The sequence below is a fragment of the Dermacentor silvarum genome, chromosome 1, assembly GCF_013339745.2.
Source record: "Dermacentor silvarum isolate Dsil-2018 chromosome 1, BIME_Dsil_1.4, whole genome shotgun sequence".
In the NCBI taxonomy this organism is placed as follows: domain Eukaryota; kingdom Metazoa; phylum Arthropoda; class Arachnida; order Ixodida; family Ixodidae; genus Dermacentor; species Dermacentor silvarum.
Genome location: NC_051154.1, coordinates 204684092 through 204702886, shown reverse-complemented (window position 1 = coordinate 204702886; position 18795 = coordinate 204684092). Strand labels below are relative to the sequence as shown.

At 43.8% G+C, this 18795-nt stretch overlaps 1 protein-coding gene across 1 annotated transcript in view; it reads left to right on the top strand.

Annotated features, from left to right (window-relative positions):
• The first annotated feature begins 1100 nt into the window (after nucleotides 1-1100).
• LOC119436571 (uncharacterized) overlaps nucleotides 1101-18795 on the top strand; it is a 61231-nt gene continuing 43536 nt past the window's right edge. The window contains exons 1-7 of the mRNA XM_049658676.1: nucleotides 1101-1572; nucleotides 2557-2669; nucleotides 10296-10381; nucleotides 10973-11166; nucleotides 12879-12948; nucleotides 15450-15576; nucleotides 17789-17986. Coding sequence (XP_049514633.1) covers nucleotides 1320-1572; nucleotides 2557-2669; nucleotides 10296-10381; nucleotides 10973-11166; nucleotides 12879-12948; nucleotides 15450-15576; nucleotides 17789-17986 — 1041 coding nt within the window. The 5' untranslated portion in view covers nucleotides 1101-1319. The remainder of the gene's footprint in view (nucleotides 1573-2556; nucleotides 2670-10295; nucleotides 10382-10972; nucleotides 11167-12878; nucleotides 12949-15449; nucleotides 15577-17788; nucleotides 17987-18795) is intronic.

Here is an 18795-nt window from a genome sequence, read left to right as displayed (position 1 = left end):
ATAATACAGTCTCAGTGGCTTCGAATTGTGAGAATGCCTCAGCACAGATAATTTAAAAGGAACGTTGCATATATCCTACAGGATACAACAGGCATTCCCTTTCGTCCGTCCTCAGCAATGCAGGGTAGCCAACCAGGCTCTGCCTAATTTGCCTCCCTGCCATTCCTTTATCTCTTCTGTCTCTCTACAAGCATGAGATATGCGGATTCACATGACAGCACACGACGATCGAAGCAAAAAAGAATGAATTACATGCATTGTCACTTTTCCAGTTGACAACAAGGTGCGAATAAAAGCAGAGGCTGGCTATGGCATAGTATGACTAGGGGACCACGTGGCTAACACTTTCTGCGGCTGAGCACTAGGTCCCAAGTTCAATTTTCGGCCGCGGTGGCCGCAAATCAATAGGGGCGAAAAGCAAGAACGCTCGTGCACTTAAATTTAGGTGGTCGTTAAAGAACACCAGGTGGCCGAAATTATTCCGGCGCCCCCCATTGTGGCGTCTAACGTTGACCCAGTGTTAATTTATGACGTTGAACAGAAATAATAAATGAACCCATCGATCGGACGACTGTAAAAATGAGAATAAATTGCACAAGGATAAGTCTTCTGCTTATCCATCGGCACCGGTTCTCCCCACAAGGTTTGCGAAAGCGCCACCTAATACCGACTCTCTCCGTTCTGCGAGTCTGCGAAATGCAAAGGTGTACCTGCAGCGTCTAGAAATTCTGCAGAGCTGTAACACTGCAGAACCAGAACGTTATTTCTTGATAGTTAATGCACCGTGCAGCTGTTAAGTCATTCTTATCTCATCGCGGAAATCCGAGCTAAAGGAGGCACGACTTGATGACCTAGTGATATGTGAAAGGTGTCTGACCTTGATGTCTCGATCGGGGTCCTTTCCGCGAAGTTGTGTGCATCGGAGGCTATCCACAAGGGCAGTGCGGAAAAGGCGCCCTATCGCTTCATCGAGGACATCACCAGACGGATATGTTATCAGCGATATTCTGTAATCGAAGGTTATATCACGTAACGTGTTACACCGAAAGAGGAAAATCACAAAGAAAGTAGCCGTCTGCACTGAATCTGGCTCTTGGTATGACGTGAGAAGTAGGTCAATCGAGGGTGCGGGCAACGGAATGAGTATGACCACGAACGCTCGTTTTTGGCAGGCTGTCAAATTTCTTCGGCAGAGGTGATCTAAACCACGTGATCTGGGACTGAGGACACCGTTGTACATGTCTTTCAATGGCGCCGTATAAAACGGTGAGGCCAAAAACGCCTTCAGTGAGACGAGTGACCTGCCAGAAACGAGGAAGATGGACCCGTCCCTCGCTAGCCTGCCTTATTTACTGCCATGGACAGTGCTGAAAGTGGTGGCAACCTTAAGTGCGACATTTCTAGGTATTGTGGCCGTTCTTGTTGTGGTCGTCTACTACCGCTGGAGGCGCACGCATGTGCACTTGAAGCATCTTCCGGGCATCGAAGATGACTGGCCCTTCCTACGGAATATTATCACACACTGGCACATGAAGAGCAGAGAGAAAGAGCACGATTTGGATTACAATGTCCGTAAGTACGAGAGCATCTACGTTGTGCGCTTCTGCTCTTCGCGGGCTTGTACACATTCAGCGTGGACTGAGGGATTTACTCCCTCCGCACACGCAGGAAGTGTCAGTTTGCGGAAACAGTTCAGGGCAGACGCGGCCAGGAAGGTGCACTCCCTAAGGCGGCTTTGGCCGATAGAAGAAAGTTTACGGTGAAGGCGTGATCTAATATTAGGCTAACAAGCTCTATGGAGAAAGATGAATGACGATGACGAAGTGTCATTTCAAAGAAGAATTATTCTCCGTCTCTATGTTCATCTAAGCAGGTCATCACAAACAAACGGGAATGGCTGTAATCAGGAGATGCAAGAATGATGAAAAAAATTGTACATTATAAAAGAAGTACTTCAATGTGAAAATTATCATAGCACGTACGTTGACCACTAATCGGTATACATTACATGAAAAAGCACTTAAACTCCCGGTGACGCTGCGTCCGCCAGAACAGTTTAATAGAAGATGTTATAACTGCAGTAAAATTGACCTTAACGTGCAACTAGCCACTTCTGAGGCGTGAGAAGTGAGCAGGTTATGCTCATGGTACCTTCCTGGTTTAGAGCACAGAATATCCCAAGGTAATGCTTAAGAGGTGAAACTAGACACATTCTAAATTACTAGTTGTGAGTTTGGATCATCTACAAAGTGCCATTTTCTTCGACGATGGAAGATATGCCTACGCTGATGAAATGAGGCGCAGTTTTAGGTTTGTTTTATTTTGTATTCTCGTAAGTGGGGAGGGGGAGGGGGTGAAACCAAATTAGTTTGACGTAGAAACACCAGGATGTAAGAACATTTCCGCAGCAGGTTCTGAAGTGTTCAGGAACAAAAAGTCAGAATATTGTGAAGCATAATTTTGCCGTATGGGAATTCGCGAAGTTTTTCGCTATGTCGCAGAGCAGATGGTCTGGATGCAAGAGTGGTCTCGAAAGACATTTATTGCCTTTCGCAGTCTTCTTCGAGTACTTGAATGCGGGTTCTCAAAGGATGAAGCACCTGCCCTACTTCCGGGCCTACATGGGAGACGTCCCCTATCTGGTCATCCACAAGGCGGAAGCTACTGAAGTACGTGGACATCTATTGATAGACTATTTGTGGTGGAACGTAGTCGGCCTTACCACAGTGCGCATTGTGAAGGTTACCATGGTTTGCATAGCACGCCTTTATAAAACACAAGAAAAGGGTAATGGAGATTTCTCTCCGCCGTGTATTTTACAAATTATAAATGATCGCTTGATGAAATTTATCCGCTGACTGTGATTTAAATATTTGGCACAGTGTTCAGTTTCGATGTGAATGCCCTAATGTTTTTATTCGAAGGCCAAGAAGTTATGTATTACTTTGATCCGCGAGAAAAGAAGATGCGAGGTAATGAGAAGTAACGACTCAAAGCAAAACATTGCACTAGTGAACAATTTTAAGTACTTCTTATAACCTCAGGCGCACTGAACACGCGGTCATAAACATTTAATGATATATTCTACAGTACCAAAGGTGATCAACACGAATGAATGTGACGTTTGCTTTAAGATGATATAATTTAAATGAGCAGTGCAACTAACACAAATATAGCGATATTATAGAAAATGCCGGTATTATATCCAATTGGGACTTGACAGTTCAGAAATCAGGAGACGAAGTGCGCAAGTATTTAGATAAAAACGTCGCGTACACTGTAGTCAGAACAGCGATACCATCACACACCACATTTCTGTAGCAGTTTAGTAAGTACCTGAGTTTCCTGGCGAGTTGAGCACAGGTGGCATGGTACTGATCAAACATATCGGGCATTATGGCAGCCCCATAGAATTTGCTGCACCAATTTAAACGGTGATGAATTAATAAGTTAACGGTCTGATCAGGCGCATGTGTAGGTCTCTGAAGAACACGATAGTTCCACATGGGTGAAATAAATTAGGTGACACAAGTGCGCTTTGTAAAAGCTCTTATACGACCCCCAATTTACAGCAACGCAAATGCAGGAGAAAAAAAGAACGCCAACCCGCTGCGGCAGCTTAGTGGTCATGTTGTTGCGCTGCTGTGCTCGAGGTCACGAGTTTGATCCCCATCTCGGCGGCCTCAATTTGGTGGGGACGAGTTGCAAAAACGCTCGTGTACTTTGATTTGGGTGCACGTTAACCAAGCCTAGGGGGTCAAAATTAATCCGGAGTCCACCACTACAGCCTGCCTCATAATCAAATTGTGGTTTTGGCACGTCAAACCGCAGAATTCAGTTTTAATTTAATGTTTTTTTTACGTAAACAGGCTTACTATTTGAGCAAATTATGCTAAATTCTTTCAAACTCGCCGAAAGGCCACATCACTAAAAAGCTTATAAGGTAATAAGCACTAATGTTTTCGTGTTCTATGTGCCTCTCCACATGTACTTAAGAATGCCTGCAACAAAAAACTCGCAAAATTCAGCAAGTATTGACAAATGCTGAGAGTCAGAAGTTCGATGAGAGGAATGTGGAGGGGTTGGCCGAAGGAGCATGGCTTCGGCGTGTTACTGCACACTCCGGCAAAGGCGAAGGTACAGACCGAGCAAAGTAGGGAGAAAGATTGCGAAATAATGCAGTGGGACCTGAGCAACTGCTGTTTGATGGCGTACGTGAGCAGTATTCTGCACAGTCATAAGAGCTAAATGATGACATGCGACACACACTGTATAACGAATGCTATGTATATACGTAAGCTATCTTCGTGAAATGTACTAGCGCATTGCCAGGGTAACAAAAAAAACTTAGAAACGGCTTTCACACTGTTCAAACCATGCCCACAGAGGCAGTCCACAATTTATTTCCGCGAGGTGCACGAGGCCTTTGTGTTTATGTCATTTGCGCGAGGCCATTGTTTTTGCTTCACAAATAGTGTGTGGGCCGACAAAGTTATGCAATTAAAATGCGGCAGGTGCCCTAATCCCTGCAAATCGCAAATGCGCATCTAGGTTTGTTTCATACTCTCTCACCACCCCCTCCAACGCCCATAAAAGAATTTTAAAAATCTTAGAACAACTTTCGATGTACGCAGTCTATGCAGCACCTGCTCTTTCGCGTAGAATGTATATCTTAAAGGGGGAGGCAGTGAAAACAAGAGTCTCTTCGAGTGTGCTCCGACCTATCGCACACTCGAAGAGACTCTTGTTTTCACTCCATTGAACACTCTAGAAACACACAGAGAATATAGTTAATGGTCTCAGCCCGTGCAGGTATCGAGGTCTGTATCAGTCGACGTAACAGTGCCTCCCGGCCTCATAATATCTCTAGAAATCGGACCGTTTAGCCTCTCTTCAGACAGTTCAGGTGGTCCTGTCAACAATCGGGATCGGTCCAATGTTCTCCCGTGGCTATTAGGATGAAACAGGAAACAAAGGCATAACATCACCGCTTGAAAACGTGAGCCCGACTTCACAACGTGTTTGTTCGTACGTGTTTTGCTATTGTACGGTTCGTATTTGCTAATAATATTTCCTACATGATGATTAGCCAACATCTGCTCTTACGAACAATTCTAGCGTAAAGACATTTTACTGAATGCGGGCCGTGATTCTTAAGGAAATACCATTGGAGTATGCCAGTTTTGCTTGCGCGTCTTCTTCATACCTGACAGAATAAAGTGACTCGGACTCCATTATACAGTACGACGACGCACCCATTTTGAGACGTTTTATATAACAGAATCACAACAACGATGGGATTAGTTATCGATGTGCACTTCGTTTTCGATTCATATACGTAAGTGTCAAGTAGTTTTATAGCGCATGCCGAGAAGGGAAACTATATAGTCCATTGCGTATGGTCGTCTTTTGTAATGTGAAGAAGGGCTTTTCGCATTCCGACTAGTTCTGCTAGCCGTTAAATTAGGTTGTAGTCCAGCAGTAAAATTGTCTCAATCCAGATAACCCAGATATTACAACAGCTGCAGCACATGATGAAGTGACTGACCCATCTGCAAAATATAAATATAGTATTTTCCGAGTTGTCATAAATATTATAAATATATATGACAGTTATTTCAGGCTGGATACTTTAGACCTACCTGTCTGACATGCAGGGAATCAAGGGTCTAACAATTGACCTTCGTAGAAGCCACAACTACCACGTATAAATAGTGATACGCTACCTAGTCCGACGGAAGCAGACACTTATTTGCGGTGTAATCGAATCTATAGTCCAGTGAGTGTTCGACGGAAACCCCTAGTGTGAGGAAAGAACATTAGCTAAATAAAGCATACATTTGCCAAATAAAGTCGAATACAATAACAATTCGGTCATCTTGTGGCCCATGCGGGTTCTTTGTTCCCACTTCGCAAAAACCGAACGCTGCAGCCTCGCTTGCACGGGGAGACAAGTTACGCTGTATGACCACATGCCGAAATACAAGTGTGGTCATCAAGTGCAGAAATACAAAGTGTGTTTAAAAGTAGTAGTTATTTGACTAGGCCGATTCAGACCAATAAAGTGCGCTTTGCTGGGACAGGCACTTGTTATGTCACCAGATGTCACAGCTGGCCATTGGAATAATGAACCGCCATACCAGCAGCTTCCACAGACACTAGCGCCACAGTTCCCTCTAGCAATTTTTGCAGGAAACTCTGGTGGTGATATCCACATCTATTTTCACTCGACGACAGAGACCGACGGTACGCGACCAGTCAAATAACGAAGTCTTTGCTGCTTATTGACTGTTCTATATTACGCGTTCATTTACCTGCACTTGCGCGCTACTGCTTGAGTTATGGGGTGTCATGATGATGTTCGCGACAGTATAAATGACGAAGTAGATAAGTATGTTTGGCACGTCATGTTTCCGTGGCTCCATAATGTAATTGTTAATAAACATATGTAGAGTGGTCAGAAAATGTACTACATCTAATACGTTGCAGAAGTACTCTGCACTCTATTCTGTCCCTCTCCGCCATTTTTATTGTATTTAGCGCAGCAAATTACTTGCTCTCTACTAAGCAACTTTGAGTGGGGCGAAAACCCCGATATGTCTTGCGTATGGTGCTGCGCTCTTGACAAAGCTCAATGCACAGTTGCATGTAGCTCAGGAATGCTGCCAGTGGACGGATTTGACGAACACACGTCCTCCCGGAGCCTGTCGCGGACGCATCGGCATACCTTCTTTAGAGCAGTATAGTCGCGGTATGCCATGCAATGACGGCAGTCTCCAAAGCCTCTTACAAGCCCCTTCTAGCATACAATAAAGACAAGTCATGTTTAGTAAAGCTTAAAGTATAAAGAACGCTAGCGTAGCTGCCCTCGACATTTGTTCTCAATAGTACTGTTTATGTCAGCGGGCTTCGTGGTGGTGGTGGTGGTGGTGGTGGTGGTGTTACCGACAGGTGGGTTTAGCTTGGTTACAGTGGCCTAGTCATCGAAGCGGGTAATTGTTTCCCCTAATGTAACACCCCCCTGGTAAAGAGGATTTTAAAAATTATGGGGTTTTACGCGCCAAAACCACGATCTGATTACGAGGCACGCCGTAGTGGGGGACTTCGGATTGATTTCAACCACAAGAAGTTCTTTAACGTGCACCTAAATCTAAGTACACGGATGTTTTCTTATTTCGCCCCCATCGAAATGTGGCCGTCATGGCCACGATTCGATCCCACGACCTCGTTCTTAGCAGCTCAACACCATGGCCACTAAGCAACCATGGCGGGTAGGGCTTTAAAGAAATAAATGGGCCGGACCAGACCTAGTCTAGGTGCTTCTGACAATGCCACTGAAGCCCGCCACCAGACTTCAAGAAACACAGAGAGGAAGCGTGAAACTTCCTTGCCGGCTATGGCGGATCCTACTGGATAAACCGGGTGTTGTAAACACGGATGGGGAAGTCCTTTCTTCGGTAGTCTTTCGAGAGGCGTTTCAATTTTAGCAAAGTAGCTCGAGCACGACCTAACATATATAGAGCTCGATGTCCTTTATCTCCTGGCACTAGGAACAAAGCAGAGAACGGGCACAGCTTGTCTTAAATAGCCGCGCTGCCTCATATCACGATGAATCACTCTTATACAGTAGTGAGGTTATATTTCGACCAAACTAATTGGTGCCTCGTGGTTTAAATAAGAGGTGAAACACGAAGCGATTTGAAAATGGTCATGAATGTCTCCCTTTAGTCACTTCACCAGATCCTTAAACCATGGCTGTGCGATTCGATGGCACATAAAGAATCGAGGGCATTACCTTAGTACCTAAAATTGGCAAGTGCCTGCGACCATTTATAGACTCGTGTGTGCACCTTCATGTGCGCACCTTGATGTGCGCATTTAATAATGGTGCTCTTTTTCTCTCCTTCTCTCTCGTTTCGTCCATATTTCCCCTTCTTCCTGTGAAGGGTCCCAAACAGGACGCGTGTCTGGGTAACCTCCCTGCTTTTCCATTCTTCTATAGCTCTCTCTTATCAGGGTTTAGGGCTTTGACCTCTGCAGATGTGAGAATGTATGTAGGCCGGAGTATAAGCTTCGTCATTTCCCGCAATACCAATGTGAGGTAGAGCTAACTTTAACTTGAGCACGAAACCTTCGCTGCTGAGTTCTTTCACGAGCGCTCGCAAAAGTATCATGAACTTGTTGTAAGGTGGACCACAATGTCCTGTACATAATTGTAGCAGTAATCCTTACAGGCTACTGCAACAAATCCGTAAGGATTTCCGCTAATCCATGGGTGCAAGGGATGCAACAAATCCTTAAGGATTTGAAGCGGGCACATCCTGCCTTCTGGGCAGGGAAATTATTTAGTTTGCGTATATTAGCAGTTATGGCAGCACTCTCCATAACCGCAAACGAGGCTATGGAGGTCCAGTCGACCAGGCGAAGCTGCTCCATAAGTTATGCAGAACCAAGCCGCACAGAGATTTCTGTCCGCTTTTACGGACTCTTCCGTATATATTACGGAGTATTTCAGTAAGCTGTAGGTATAAATGCGGGAGAGCATAGATTTTGCTTCTACAAGAACGCGCCCTGCTGCTTAGGTTTGCGTTCGTTTACACTTACGAGGTACGCGAAGGTCAGAAAATTGATTGTAGCTTCATCGCAGTAAACGTGTGTACGGGCGTCGAGATCGTTAAAAAACAAAAAAAAAAATGTTTCCCTATGCCATTTATGGGACATTTAATTTTATTCATGCAGCACGTTTGACATTGCGTGTGTGTGTGTGTGTGTGTGTGTGTGTGTGTGTGTGTGTGTGTGTGTGTGTGTGTGTGCGTGCGTGCGTGCGTGCGTGCGTGCGTGCGTGCGTGCGTGCGTGCGTGCGTGCGTGCGTGCGTGCGTGCACAATTGCCTGGCACTTGAGATTCCCAGTGAAAACCATGCTTTACAACTCAATAAAATTAAATAAAGCTTTGCTGTTGCCACGCTTTGAATGCATGGGCTCTCAGCTGTCTTCGATGACGTCATCTCAAGTGACATACATGCCTAGAAGTATTGGAGAAGGTGTCACCAGCACGCGCCATAAAATTGTATGCTGATATTGTCGCCTTTTTACTTTCATTCTCTTCCTCTCCCTACCCACCTTTTCTTTCTTTGTTTTTTAATGACAAATAATAGCAAATGTGTAAAAAATATGAGAATTTTAAGCCAGCTGGCTAACTATTTTCGACTGAGACTGTACTACAAGTTACGAGGTGTAGGCACATTTGCGTCTTCCTTAGTGAGTAAAGCAGGCTTTCTGTTTATCTGTCAAAGGAGATGCCAACATTTGCCAGTTATACGTGTATTCTACTACTCATCGCTCTGACTGTGGGTAAACATACCCATAACACCATTAGTCGTAAGAGGCAATGAAAGAAGTCATGCACGTGGGAAAAGTTGGTAGAACCTCTTAGACAAAAAAAATAACTATACAATGCTTAATCTAAAGGTCCTTCGTTCGATCCCGGGTTTCGGCACCATAAACCATGTTGGAGACAGAGACTGACGTCCGTCGGTTGCGGTTTATTGTACCAACTGGTACGATGGCGGCTAGCGCGAGCTCTCGTCTCCTGCCTTCTAAACCTCTTCTTCTTCTATAGATTTCAATACTATATCTTCCCCGGCTCTTTCACTGGGTTCACTTTACTGAAAAGACACAATACCTTATAACTTTTCTGAAAACAACGTAATAGCAGCACACGCAAATATGTTGCTTGAGACACTTTATATGACTCGATGCATTCGGTTATTGTCAAGATGTCTAAACATCCTGCTGAAGAGCAAATTGGACTCTTTTTAGCGTGTACTTACATGAACTCCCCAGGAATCGGGGCCAGCTTTCACAAAACTACTGTTACGCAAATGCTGCTTGCGATTTGCTATTGCTTCATTGTGATAACATTTATACAGACACTGTAGGTGCGTTCACGCCATCGCCGTAGCTCCTCATCTCGCAAGCGTTGTGAGACACCTGCCAGCCTCCAGGGCGCGGTTCCTTCTTTCCAGCAGCAGTTGCATCTGGTGCTCCGTCGCGCTAACATGCCACACCCGCGTATATTTCTAACACAGTCCAAGGAGTTCGAGCGCTACTCTAAACTTTGTTATCGCTCTCAATACTTCCCATTTTTTCTTGTTTCTACTGCGAGTCTGGTGCCCGGTCTAGTCGTTTCTCCTTCACGTTGTATTACCTTTTAAACACCACAATCGCTGTGCCCTCAATCTCCCAGATCACCATGTCGTCGTATTATTTGTCTGGCTCGTTTCTTTTCCTTCAGGCAATCTTCGGCAACCCTACCATGCTGCAGAAATCAATTGAGTACACGTGGCTGCATCCATGGTTGGGAACAGGCCTCTTGACAAGGTAAAATATTGTTAAGGTTGCTTCTTCATCAACGATTAGCAGAATGTTGCTGCTATCTCTGTCATGAATACTACGAAAGGAGCTTCCTAACTAATCCCCGTTTGACTCCTCCGTATATTATGGATTTCCTCGGCGAAGGTAGAACGTCGACAGATTCATAGACAACGGGTGGAGAAGATTTTGAGGGGCGAAAGTGCGACAGGCCTGCTCGGACGAGCTGTTTCTTTGTAAGAACAATGGTCTGAGTTTCATGAAACGCTGAAAATGAAAGAGAATGTAGAGTTTCAACCAAACGAATGAAATTAGGTTTCCGAACTGAACACAACATGAGCGAGAGTTGAGGAAAGTTCATACACAGAACTTGACAGACAAAACTTTCAGCGGAATATCTGAGTCACCCTTTCTGCCATGCCTCCACCTGCAGACTCCCATGCTCTGCAGACTTCCAAAACTGGCAAATGAACTCGGTATATTAGATACAGGTCATCACTGTGTTTTCAGTGATGACACTGTGTTTTCAGCATAAAGGTTTACGCGAGCATGCACGAGCTGGTGAGATGCGTACGCGACATTATGCTCGCCGATTTGCAGCACGGGTGCCAAGTGGAAGACGCGCAGGCGAATGCTGACGCCCGCGTTCCACTTCCGCATCCTGGAAGACTTCCTGCCCGTCATGAACGAACACTCGGTAGTGTTCAAGGACTTGCTCAAGCAGCACGTGGGAAAACCCGATGGTGTGGACATCGTGCCTTCGGTTGCACGCTGCACCTTGGACGTCATATGCGGTGAGGTTCACAGAGCTGATCTTGCATGCGCAGATTAGCCACTGACGCCTGTTTGATGAGAATCCAACGTGACTGGTTTACAGACAGCATAACACAAACACACTTTATTGGCGTTGACTTACATACTGTTTTTTTTTTTGCACTCTATCCTGTCCTGCGTCTTTACGCTAGCAAGACTCGCATATCAAAACAGCCAGAGCAGAATGAGAAATCGGTGACAAGTAATCGAGCCATAACGCTCAACTAGACAACAGCATCATGGTTATATCCGCACCGGAAAGCCTATTACCAATGTTATACTTACAAGTTATCACTTTTGATGAAACAAAACCCGATAAATTGCGTTGATAAAGCGTACAGAAACAAACAAAAGTAAATAAACAAAATACATACAAAACCTAAACTAATATTCTGCTTTATTTGATTTAGATAAAATGTCTCTGTGGTGAAGCGCGATGACAAACTGAAGCAAGAAAAAATAATGGAGAAGCTTAGGTTATATACAGGCTACATTATTCAGTCAAGAATGTCTCACCGCCACTAAGTAATATAGAAGGCTTGTTGGTGCACTTCCGAAAAAATTACTCACCGGCTAGTCCCCCATGCAGGATCTGAATAAAAGTTTATTGTCGGTCTGTCTGTACACTGTTGCTTCAGGTTTGTGAGAAGATTCAGATTTGTGTTTGTGTTTAGGTTTGGTGAGGAAATTTGGGTCCTGAAATCTTTTCTTGCGGCCCCATGGTCCCCCAATAGTGGCATTCTATGTACTCACCAAGTGTGAATGAGCTCGCCCAAGTAAAGGGCTTACTCGACTGTCAATGATGATATTCTTGCTGCATATAACGGCTTTAGGCACTATGTGGGGACAAAATTGCTACGTTTCTCAGCCATGACTTCTTATACGTTTTCGCCATTATTCAGCGTAGAGACTGACGTTTATAATTCGAAGGTATTGCTAATTCTAGCAGATTAACGGCAAAATCAATAGCTGCATAATTATGAAATTACTGGCAAGTTTCATCTTACCTATAAAATGATGTTCCTCCACACGCTATCAACTAGTCTAGATTCTGTTGTTCCAAGTTTCCTCCTCCTCCAAGTTCTATAAATGATTATGGGAAAATTACAGCAACGATCCCCTCCATATTTCGCCTTTGCTTTGTTGACACATTTTCACGCGTTTTAAGCTGCTGTTATGATGATAATGACAAGCAATAACAGAATAGCTTTATGGCGCCTGGAACAAGTATGGCCAAACAGTGCCAAGCCATTCTGTTTTGTGTGCGCTTTTATTATAACGCACTAAAACAATTTGACCAACGGAGGAACAGAACAGGTTAAGCATTAAACCGACATGCAATAAAAAAAATATCAGCACAGTTTTCACTTGGTGCTGTTTGAATTTCCGCTAAATTTATTTCAGTTGATAAGATATTTCGGACTCTTTCTAGGAGTCACGTGACCTTAATACGCAGCGTGTAAGAAAATGTGCCTAGAAATTTGTCGCCTCAAAGAGAAAAAGAAGGAGGAATGCACAGAAAGGTGGTGACGTGTTGAACAAAATAAATTAAGGTTTCTTTTTTGTTGCACAAGTTTTCGTTAACTGCATGCCTTATAACCAACGCTAATATTCGCAGCATGAGAGCATTAGGCTTTGTTTACAGAAAATACATATTTAATATGAAATGCTTCTGCCGCGCATACATCTGCAGAAACTGCCATGGGTACATGTGTCAACGCCCAGCGATGTTCTGACTCAAAGTACGTCCGCGCTGTGTTGCGGTAAGTGCACCCCTTTCTTTCAGCGTTCCCTTATAACACGCCAGCACTATCGCCATAGATTACTTGCATGTTCTCACAGCGTTAAGAAAATGGTAAATGAAGAAATCACTTACCGCTTCCAGATTCAGCTGTTATTCTTTTATATTAATTGAGGAACTAAACATGAACATAACTGCATTTTGCCGTAGTGGGCCATACTAAAAAAAAGCGTATTTTCTTTTAAAGAGCTAAAAAAATTTCGGCAGTTTAGTAATTAACACTCGCCCCTTCAGTTCAGCTAATAACATTTTCCTGCAAATGTCATCGCAAAACCAAGCCCTCCCTTTTCTACTCAGCTCAACGTAACACCAAAACTGCGCGCAATAAAGGTGCGACACCTTTCTTGAGAAGATTGCTACAATGTGAGCATTGCATTGCGAGTGTATAAAACGTAAAATACAAGTATCCGTGTCCAACGCTGGCGGCAGTCGCGACGTGCATAAACAGACCACGCAAGCACACTCCCAAGGTTCACCGTGAGGGTATAATGCAAGAGTAGGCTCACGCCGTGCTGCGACCGTCCATTGTGCTTACTAAGGCGAGCCAGAGTTGTTCTATAATTTCCGTTATTTTGCGTAAAAGAGCGGTTCTGACAAGGCTGTTGCGACCACTAAAAATTCCTTGCTTTCAAAAGGCACCGACTTTTTTCATGCGCAGTATGTGGGGCAGAATAAAAATTCCTACCACCAATTTTTTATTTAGTTGTTTATTTACTTTAACACGACAGTGCTAAGGGCCCCGTGTCGCAAGAAATCTGGTGTTGGTGTCGGCGTCGGCGGCGTTGTCCGTTAGAAAAAAAATTATATTTAGGTATATGTATATGCGACGCGTTGCTATATGACATGTGGTTATGCGGGTTATATTGCCACACCATTCCATCACTAAAGTGGCTCATACCTGGTCTTACATTCGTGACAAAATTATTCGTTGGAATTCTGAGAATGACAGACCACAAACAAATGTCATGAAACAATACACCGACAGCGCACGCATCTTATGTTAAATATTTTCAGACTGAAATATTAAAAGTACGAAACAAAAGCGGAAACTTGAAAATTATGCAATTTTTTTCGCGCGGCTGTGCAATAACTCCGTGATCGGCCGATGCAAGAGGCCGCGTTTCTACCAGAAAATTAGCCTCCGTGCATAACGTTCGCCGCCAGCGTTTCCCGGTAAACATTGCTGGTTACATAAGCTGCAGTTGCCCGGAACCGTGGGAAGCAGTCAGGCATCTTTGAATGCTATCGCGTTTCCACTCTTAAAGGCGAAGCTTAAGCGTCCTCCAAGATTTAGTTATAGAACATTGCACAGAGTCATATTGTAGACCCAAGGAAGAGCAGAGTATAAAAAATAAGATTAAGGAATCAAGGCTATAGAAGGAGTTTCAACTGCTTCGTATCAGCAAGGGCCATGCGTCACCTTCAAACCTTCAACCAAACTGCTTGGCGAAACAGAGCTAAGCTGGGCTTACAGTGGCATTGTACTCGGAAATAATCCATCAGACATGTGAGGCTGAATGCGCCGGTTCATTTCAGGCCACCAAAGCAGAGCAGTAACGTGCTTAGTTAGCACTTGGGCGGGAGACCGCAAACACGGTTCTGATGATTTCCCCTGTGCCCCGAATAGCTGACGTGTCTGACGGCAATGGGAAATTTGTGTCTCCCGCCTCCGACCATTAACATGCATTATTTCTGCTTTAACATGCTCGCCGTAATTCACAAAATAAAAGTGGAATAGCAGCTTTTTCGTCTGTCTCAGTAATATTGCTCCGCTTGACTTCCAATCTTTCGCCCCCTATCAACAATCATCGTTGCGACCCTTTAAAGTCTGTCGTGATAACGTTTTCGTATTATACAAATAATTAACAGAAAAAAATACAGAATCAAAATGAAATCATTCAACTACTCGCCAAAAACCATGCTTATTTATTTATTAGTTCTGTGCTTATTAGATGCTGCTCGCCTAATGAACTCCATTCTCCTAAATGCGAAATATATGATACAGGAAATCAACTATTTGCAGAGACGTTAAACATAATAAGTCATTCTTGTTGCTGGTGGTGGTGTTTTCATGTTAAACGTTGCAGGAATTTCCGGCAGAAGGAGCAGTGCACTTCAGCAACCGTTCAATTAGTATTCTTAAACTACATGCGTAGGGTCCTGTCCACGGAGTGGTCCTGTCTCAATTGTTACGATTGCTTGCTTTACACTAGCTCTCTTCCACCATACAACGAGAAAACATAAACCAAAAGCAACATAACTCAGTGTGCTGGATTTTCAAGGACAAACACCAGAAACACAGAAATCTAGAAGAGGTAGCCTTTAATAAATCAGTAAACCCACAGCTCATATAGTGTATTCATCTGTAACGAGCACGCCCGCATTTTTTTTTATTCAGCACCCTGTCATCACGTGTCCACTTGTTATTTCCAATAACAAAAACTGCATTCCACTTTCTTGTAGGCTTGGTGAGCTCTGGTTCTCACGCGCCACGAAGCCCTGGACTTGGAATGATTTTACCTACAGATTCACCGCCGATTATGTGGAGTTTAATAATAGCGTGAATACTGTCCACACGTTCACGAGAAAGGTATGTTCGCTATTCATAACAAGCGTTGATATTCCGCCTAAGAAAACCACTAATGAGAAATATTTTATTACATTTATTAATTCGAGCAGGAATAGGAAGCGTTAAGGTTTGGAGCTCTGGAGTCATCCAGAGCTCCAAAAACATAGCAACGCCAATTCTACTTTGGCAGATGCTTCCCAGAAGTCATAACAAAGCTAATTCATTTAGGTGGCTAGTGCGTGAACCTGCTTTGAGGCAGCAGCACTACTTTAATATTTTCGATCATGGATTTGAGCTTCGAGACGAAATATAGAGTCGCGGGTGGCATACGACTCGTGGGTCATGGAATATACACGCAAAATTGCCGCGCGGCTGGCCACTCGGGGCACTTTGCGTGTATTCGCGGGCTTCTTTCACGTTCGGAAAAACACTTTTATGCAGCACGTATTGAGCAACAGAAAGCTGTATCGGGAGTTTTCCATGTTGCTCTCCAATTTTCTCAGTGACACTTTTCCTCTGGTTATAATATTTGAGAAGTTCATTAATAATTATGACTCATTAAGCAATTAGGCGGAATGCAAAAATAATCTGAGTATCTCCAAGCGATGACAAACACTATTACCTTGTTTCTGTCCAGCTACGTTTATCCAGCATATTTTTAAATCTTGGTGCATGATAGTTGAGACAACCTGCATAACTTATTGATTTTCTCTCTAGTGAAATCTTATATTTCTCGAGCAACAAAAATAGTGCTAACAGTTCCTGCGGTACACGTCATGTACTCTGTGTGACCAAATGGTAGTCAAGGGAGCGCCACTTGTTGAATCGCTCGGGGCATTGCTTTACTTGAATATTACGCTATACTTTTATGTTCTGCTTGAAAATAGTGTTCCATTCTAAAACCTGTCTTCACAGTACAAAAAGGTATGACATTTTTAAATCATCAAACTGCGCTACGAAATGGTTGTGACATAGCTATAAAACTTTAGTACGTGCAATTTTATGGTAAAGCCATTAGAGGTACACAGTACAATTTCAGAATACAGAATTCAAGTTTCGTGCCTTTCTCACAATTCAGATCCCAAACAAAGGTCTCCTTCTTTTAAAAATGTTGGAAATGGGAAGTTTGGCCCCTTGTTTGGTCTGCTATCCCAAAATCATAGGTAGGAAAAGCAGCAAAAGATCATGAATATGTAAAACACTGTCAAGATTCTAAATAAAATGGCAGAACACTTACAAAGCAATTCCGTAAATACCTGAGAAAATAATTAAAAAAGGTCATTAGACTGCAAGTGCAACAGAAACATGTACAGGTATTGTAAACCCGGAGGAAATAAAAAATGCATATTCACTGCCATTCGCAAGAAATTTATCAATTCGGCGCTGATCTAAAGTGTGCGAAATATTTCTCGCTGAATGTTATATTGCGGGCGCTGAACGAGACAGTGCTCGACAGAAGCTTTCATTATGCTGCAGTACGAGCACTCAGATGATGTGTTTTTTATGTAGACAATGCAAGTCAGGGGCATAGGTTACCATGAGGCGTAAACAGTCTAAGAGCACGTCTAGTGTGCGGTCGATCTTGAGGTTTTGCATGGAAGCGCAGCAGAGGGCCAATGTACACAATAAAGAGGCCGGCTTTGCACGGTCGTCAAACCATGTTGTTCGGCGTAACTTGTTTGGCAGGCCGCAAAGACTCTTAGCATCCGACGGTAAGAAGGCAACATTTGTCAGTGATTCTAACGTATGTCAGAAAGACCTTGTAGTGGTGCAAACGCGGAGATGGAAAAGACGCTCACGTAGCGATATTTTATATTTGTCTAGTTCGTTTCACTGAAAAATTAAATAGACTGGTAGCACCCCGCAAGCAAGCCCTCGAAGGAATGGAACAAAAATGCAAAGGGAAGCTGTACCGAGAGGCCCACAGGATAACTAGCTTGTCAGGATGATCTGCTATACCTGCTGAACAGTCTGACAATCAAAAAGTGGCACTGAGTACAGCGGTGGCTCCAGCAGACTGCGAAGAATATAGGATAAAAGTAGTTGAAGCGACAAAGATCGAATGAATTTCGCATAATTATCTATGATCATTACGTCACTCTATTTAAGATGCACCTGCGTGAAATGTGGATCGTATAATATTGTGTGCGTTCGGCCAGAGTAGGGAATAAACGCTTGGCATTTACATTTCGTGAGTCAAAAATGAGGAGATAAATTTTTGTCATTTCCACAGGTCATCAAAGACCGGAAGAAAATGCTCCTGGAGCTCCAGGCAGCGTCCGACCAAGTCGATGGTGCAGGCGAGGACGAGTACTTGAACCTTAGCGGTTGTAGAAGGGCCTTCCTGGATCTGCTGCTATCCCAGCATTTCAAGGACCCGTCGTTCACAGAGGAGGACATAAGAGAGGAAGTCGACACATTTACTTTTGAGGTAAGCGTACGAATAAACATATGGGACTGGAAAATCCTGATCTCACTTTGTCACACCATTTTGCTTTCTCGGTACTGTGAAGCTTTCGCAAGTGTTCGAACGTTAACGGTTCAGGTTGAGTGAGCGTGCCTCATCCCATATCTCAATGGTTAGGATGCTAGTAGTGCTTCGCGGTTTTTCTAGTCGCAAGTATCCAATTTCATTCTCTCTGATTATGCACGTATTGTAGAGTTTGAGAGGATATTGCGACATAACCTCCGTAACGCTGTAACGTCAGAATCAATCGATATATTTGGTAAGTATGTGAAAAAATAGAAGAGGAAGTAAAACAATGATGAAAAACATTGTTAATCCGGCGTTCCGGAGAGGCAAACCATAAAAACGTCAGCTTTTTACAAAATGCTGTCGAATGCCGCATACTGATATTTTCAATCCTTGTGTTGTCTTTTCCTTCCGCTACACATCTAATCTCCCGCTACACATCTAATCTCGCACTTTTTTTCGTTCTTTTCCTTGCTCCGCCCTCCCTACGTTTTCGCTATCCCTCGCATTTCGGCTTTAAATTTCTCTTCTTCTTGTGAGCCCGACGTAGCTCGCGAGTTGACCTTACTTAGTCGGCCAATCATGCGCAATGAAGCTGTGAGTTTTCTTCATCCTTTTCTGCCGTCGAGCGTGCGAACGTGTTCTGGCCGAACCATTCTAACAAACCCGCCTATAGCTGGTGCTCTTATACACAGTACAGATGACAGGAGCTTACGATCAACTGAAACACAGAAAAGTCGTGAACAAGGATGCAGCAGAATACCTTT